We start from the raw sequence: 6,677 nt of genomic DNA, 5'->3' as shown, positions 1-6,677 counted from the left end.
TTTGTAACAGATAAGTTATTTGTAAAAAATAATAAAAAAAGAAATCTATTCTGAATGTTTTTGGTGCGTCCTTGTGATGCTGCACCTTTTTCCACTAGATGGCAGTAGATGGCAAATTTCAGTTGAACCAGCCACCAGCTGCATGTTTCCAAATCCTTTACACTGGCTGAAAGTGCTTAAAACATTCAGATAGTAATGATTCTGAACTTATGACGATGTTGTATGATGTCTGCTGTGACTCTGGAGGAACTTTGTCAAGCCTCAGGTTAATGTCTGTGACTTTAAGACTGCCAACCATGTGCATCAACCCAGAGCTGACTAAACTGCTACAAGGGCAAAAATAAGAGAAAGGTTCAACAGTTTCATCAGATTCATGACAGAATAAACACATTTCAGGATCAAAATGAAACTTTTTGCTTAGGAAATCAGCTATATGTGACACTTTGGGAAGAACTGGACACTTTATATAGAAAGTAAAGGCTTTGCTGAGCATAGTTTTATCTGATCTATGGAAACTATACCAAGGGCCAGCCTTAAAACTAGGGGCACCAATACACTTGTACAGCTTCCTGACATAAGAGCTTGTTATTTAGATGGTAAGCTAATAAAGTGAGGCTACCAGAAAAGAGCATACTAGTCTTAATTAACTGGACAAATGCAGTCAGAAGAGCATCAGTTAGGCCTATTGAATGGTACAGTATAACCTAGAACAAATAACACTGAATTTAAGACTGAAGTTTACATGGGATAGAAACTGACCATTAGTGTCTAAGATGTCTTGCATGAAGATTAGACTATAATACTTTATTAAACCAATCAAACCACCAAAGTCAGCCTTTAGAAAAAAATCTGTAGGTTCCCTCCCAGGTTTATTGGAACTCATGTTAGAGATACTATGTGGTACCACTGTGACTGGCATTTGGTTATGCTCTGTCAGACTGAATTTTAAAGGCAAAGGTCAGTTCTCAGTCTTTGTAATCTCTAACCAGTGGTGGAAAGTAGCTAATTTCATTTACTCAAGTACTGTACTGAGGTACAATTCTGAGGTATCTGTACTTTTCATTGTATTTTCATTTTCTGTTACTTCATACTTTGACTTCACCACATTTTAGAGGCAATTATTGACCTTTTTATTCCACTACATTTATTTTATAACTTTAGAAACAGATTAATACAAAAAATACTTGTATTAAATAATTATAAGACTTCATTGATCTGTGGTGGAAAATTCACAACCTACCCAGCAGTAATTCAAAGTATATAAGCCAGTTAAATCTCTCCTTTACCAGCTGCAACATTAAATGTGATGAACACAACAATGCATCACTAATTGTAACACAATAATATGATGTACAGGAATGTAAATGGTCTTACACTTGTACAGCTTTTTTCTATGCATTGCAACAAATTCAAAGTGCTCACACACCAGTAGCAACTGGGGGTTCAGTGTTTTCCTCAGACACTTCAACATGTGGACTGGACAAGCTGGGAATCGAGCTCCTAATCTTCCTGTTAGGAGACGACCCGCTCTACCTCCTGAGCTAAAGCCTTTCTGCCTTTCTGGATAATGAGTACCGTTATTTTTAGTACTTTATGTTTTGGTACTAATTCTTTTGTACTTTTATTTAAGTAGCATTCTGATTGCAGGACTTTTAACGAGTATTTTTTACACTGTTGTACTGCTACTCTTACTTAAGTAAAGGATCTGAGTACTTCTTCCACCACTGGTCCTAAATGCACCTTAAAGGGACCCAGAGGTAACTGATTACTGAGAGAAGTCCAGTAGTCTCCAGTGAGCACAACCGTGTTTATCTGTTCATGTCTCTTTTTTCATTGTGGTCTGGCTCACAGGTCCAGTTCATCCCAAAGATGCTGGATGGAAATGAGGTCTTTGAAGGTCAGGTAGATTGTTTCTCAACAAAATAAGGCCGCTCTTCAGAAAACCCATAGGTGACATCATGGAGGTATTGTCTGTTTTTTATATCCAGTCTGTCTGTTGTATAAAAAATGTAATGTATTTTTATAGCCAACTTCCCAGCGCTGTGTAAATAGATACAGCTAGATACAGTTCAACCAGATGCAACATTTTAATGCCACTTTAATGGTTAATGCATCAACAATAATATAATATAAACATTTGCAAAGGACCATTTTGCATAATGAATACATTTACCTTTGAAATTACAAGTACTTATAACATGATAACACTCAATTTACATTTTAAATTGTAGAAGCTGTTACCACGTTGGAAGCACATTGTTGTCTGAAATATTTATATTTGGAACTAGGGGCCCAGGCCATAAAAAACAACCCAAGATGATGTGATGTCCACATACTTTGTTCTGACCTTTGGTCACATCGTACATCTTTTTCATCCATTTGACAAATTCTTTCGATCCATAAAGTCTCGTTCATACTTTGTCACATACAAATATCCAGAATGATCTGAGTGCTTTTACTTTGTAGGCACAGTAAAAACACAAGCCTTTAGAATTCACATCTAAAACTGGTATATTCTTTACAAAAGTACAGAATACAGTGTTCCTCACTTTGAGGCAACATGAGAAAAACTGCTACAATAAGTAGCTTATATGGAGCATAGTGCATTGCACTTTTACACTTGGGCTACATTTTCAAGACTTCATCAGATTGAGTCACTTTTTAATGCTTAGAATTTAAGGTACGTTAGAATGTGTCCAAGAAAGTATAATTCACAAATATAAATTCACAGTCACTTTAAGAAGAGCAGACATTTTCTTCATTGTTCACTTTGCTTCTGGAATGAGAATTCCACCATGGGCTCAGTTTTACTTCGGAAAAAAAACCTGTCTTTCTAATCTAGAAGGCCATATGGCTGGGTCTGTAGCGTTGGATAAGAGCAGCCAGTTCTGACATGTCTGAGATGTGTGGGTAAGCATTCATGACTTGTTCCACCAGAGCCTGGGGGAAGCTGGCGCTCAGCTGCCTCCTCAGGCTGTTCCTCTGCTCACTGGATGGCCTCTTAGGCCAGCCACTCAGCCTGTCTTCAGGGAGGCTGTGTGGCTCCCACGGGTGCTTGGGCAGTCTGAGGTTTTGTTTGGTGGGGGGTTTCCTGAAGTACCACTCGTCCGACAAATGACCAGCATACTCTCTGTTTTGTGGAGGCAGAGTTGGGAAGGAACTGTATAGTTCGCGGTGATCACAGGGGGACATCCTGGTCTGCTGGTGACCGCAGCTGCAATGGCCACCCACTCCAGGGACTGCACAGCACCTCGAGGTGTTCCCTGTGTACGAGCCAGAGGTGGAGTAGCCGTCATCGCTCAGGCTGTGGTTGGCCACACCATTGCTGAAGGTGTAGCAAGAGCTCTTCATGCTGTAGGACATGTCCTGGATACAGAGCCGGGACATGGAGCTGTCCATGGAGCTGAAGGACTCCTCTGGGCTCGGGCAGTAGTGGAGGCTTGAGCTGGATTGGCTTCTTGGGCTGCTGGAATCTCTGTGATGGATGAACTGCTCACTGGGTGAAGCCCTGTGTGCCTGGTCTTCTATGCTCAGGGGTGGAGGGGTGGATGAGTAGTAGCTGCGCTCCATCTGGTACACAGCAGGGCAGAAGCATGTGTCCTGCAGGTTCGGTTTGGGTGAGAGGTTCTTGGTTCTGTCACTCAGCGCCCTCAGTTCATCAGCCACAGAGAGCTGGGACTGGTTGGCCCACTCTGGGTGATAGTATTTGCACTTCACTCCATAAGTACACTTCTTTCCTGAAGGAAAGAAATAAAAGGTTATTTATTTAGTCAGTCACAAACGCATTAGATGTGACCTCTAGCTTTTCTGTGCCTCAGGTACATGAGAAAACTCTCATCGGTCTTTTTCCATGTACAGATCCTGCTCCCCTGGTTTGCTGTTTGGCCCCAGTTACAAACAGTGTCAGGCTGTGTGTCTCACAGGCCCAGCCGCTGCCTGACGGGGGGGGTTTCATATGCTCCAATTGCCAGTCAGTACTGGCTCCATTCCTTCCTGAGGTTTGATGAAGCTACCTTGAGTTACCTCATAAAAAATGTTACATTTTCCAGTGTAAGTATTATATCCTGTTGAAATTATATTTAGCAAGAACAGAGGTTTGCTCATGGTTTGGAGCACTTGTCTTTTGAAAATCTGGAAACTCCAGTCTGGGTGATGTTTCAGGACTTTACTTCCTCTGTGAGTTGAGCAAACATTTTAATCTTATGAAATGTCTGCCCACAAAATAATGATGTATGATCACTGTGACCACTTCTACACCTGTCAGACTGCACAAACTTCAGGTATAACTAGAGCAATGCATTTCCTGTCGAAAATGCATGTGGATGCTGATATGCTGAAGGATCACCCTGAAAATGCCTGAAATCAATTGCTGAAACAGCTGAAGGATGAGAAGGAATGGCTGAAGTTCTTTGCTGAAAAAGGTAAAGGATGAGATGCAATGCTGAACAATTGTGGAAGTTGAAATAATGTTTAATGATTATGAAAAATGAAAAGAAAAAGTTCAATAATTACTGTATGTAAGATGAAATCAAAAGCTGAAGTTGTGTGTCAGCAGGTCTCACAATGTAAGGAAAACAAACACAACTGTGTGTGTGTGTGTGTGTGTGTGTGTGTGTGTGTGTGTGTGTGTGTGTGTGTGTGTGAGAGAGAGAGAGAGAGAGAGAGAGAGAGAGCCATACTAGTAGTCCTACACCCCGAGGACTACTAGTATGGCTATTGAAACGAAACATAAAATGTAAACATCAATTTGCAAAAAAAACTTAAATGATATTAAAAAGCTGTTTACAGTATGAATAGCTGAAGAGCTGCTGAATAGTTAACAGATGAAATTGTGTTTTTAGCTGAAAGTATGCTGAACTTATTAAGGTGTGAAAATTTTTCCCATTCATTTGAATGGGGCAAAATTTGCAAAAAATAAGCTAAATATTTTAAAAAGTATAAATGTTACAAAAAAGAAAAATACAAGCAGGAACATCCTTGAACAGCTGAACATTTTGATACCTGGCTTTTATAGCAGAAAGTATGCTAGAGTTATAAAGTATCAAAAAACAGATGGAAGATCCCAGAATAATAAATAAAGAACAGGATAACAATAGTGTGGATGCTCAGCATCTGCACAATAATAAAGAATAGGATAATATAGTTTTGATGCTTCTCAGTATCCACACACAGTGGTAAAGTAGCAGTAGCAGTTTAGTCAGTCAGTCAAAGTAATAGCTGCTGCAGTTTCCACCACACTGGTGCAACCTGCAGGAGATATGTACAGCTGTGGTTTATTCAGCCTAGAATCATTTACTGTTTTCTTGTAACAATGCACCTTTTGACATCTATCACATGTTCTTTAACATTTGTAACATTTGTACTTTTTTGATTTTGTCCTGATTTAAATCAGCCACTATACACTATCCCAACAATGTGCGTGTGTGTATATGTAAAGGAATTGGTAGTAACACCAGAGGAGCAAAGCACCAGCTACTGGTTGATAAAGTAGTCACTTGAGACTGCAAGACTAGACACACGAACCTGTGCACTGCCTGGATTGACTACAAGAAAGCCTATGACTCAATGCCTCACACATGGATCCTGGAATGCTTGGAACTGTACAACATCGACAGAACTCTAAGAGCCTCCATCACCTCAATCGGAATGTGGAAAACAACCCTAGAGGCCAACTTCAAGCCAATTGCACAAGTAAACATAAAGTGCGGTATCTACCAAGGAGATGCTCTGTCCCCGCTGCTGTTCTGCATAGGGCTGAACCCCCTCAGCCAGATCATCACTGAGAGCGGTTATGGATACTGACTACGGAATGGAACAACCATCAGCCACCTCCTCTACATGGATGGCATCAAGCTGTATGTCAGGAGTGAACGAGACATCAACTCACTGATCCACACCACTAGGATCTACAGCCAGGACATCAGAATATCATTCGGACTTGATAAGTGTGGTCGAATGGTAACAAGGAGAGGGAAGGTAGTCAGAACTGAGGGGATTGTACTACCAGAAGGCAACATAGCAGATGTTCAGGGCAGCTACAAGTACCTTGGGATCCTGCAGGCAACCATGAAGAAGCCACAAGGAAAGCAGCAACTACCAAGTACCTGCAGAGAGTAAGGTAAATCCTGAGAAGTCAGCTGAAAGGAAAGAACAAAGTCCAGGCAATTATTACCTACGCCCTGCTGGTCATCAGGTACCCCGCTGGCATAATAAGCTGGCTAAAGGAGGAGATAGAGGCCACTGACATCAAGACAAGGAAGCTCCTTACAATGCACAGCGGGTTTCACCCCAAGTCCAGCATCCTGAGACTGTACACTAAGCAGAAGGAAGGAGGCCAAGAATTAGTGAGAGTCAGAGCCACTATGAAACAACAAAGATCCATCAGGAAGATGGCCCCAAGTGATGACGTACTTAGTGAATACCTCAGGCAACAGAAACCGAGGAACAAGGGAAAGAAGAGCAGGAACCCTCATGGAAGAACAAACCTCTGCACGGTATATACCACCGTCAAATAGAAGGAGTGGCTGATATCGAAAAATCCTACCAGTGGCTGGACAAACCTGGACTGAAAGACAGCACAGAGACTCTAATCCTGGCAGCACAGGAACAGGCTCTAAGTACAAGCTCAATAGAGGCTGGGGTCTACCATACCAGGCAGGACCCCCGGGGCCGGCTTT

The 6,677-nt window shown here is 41.5% G+C and overlaps 1 protein-coding gene across 1 annotated transcript in view; it reads right to left on the bottom strand.

Annotated features, from left to right (window-relative positions):
• Positions 1–2,098: 2,098 nt before the first annotated feature.
• LOC109968073 (probable ribonuclease ZC3H12D) overlaps positions 2,099–6,677 on the bottom strand; it is a 16,808-nt gene continuing 12,229 nt past the window's right edge. The window contains exon 6 of the mRNA XM_020614080.1: positions 2,099–3,737. Coding sequence (XP_020469736.1) covers positions 2,839–3,737 — 899 coding nt within the window. The 3' untranslated portion in view covers positions 2,099–2,838. The remainder of the gene's footprint in view (positions 3,738–6,677) is intronic.

This window comes from Monopterus albus, unplaced genomic scaffold (assembly GCF_001952655.1).
Source record: "Monopterus albus unplaced genomic scaffold, M_albus_1.0 scaffold142.1, whole genome shotgun sequence".
NCBI lineage: Eukaryota > Metazoa > Chordata > Actinopteri > Synbranchiformes > Synbranchidae > Monopterus > Monopterus albus.
Note: the sequence above shows the minus strand (reverse complement) of the source record. Positions and strands in the feature narration are given on the sequence as shown.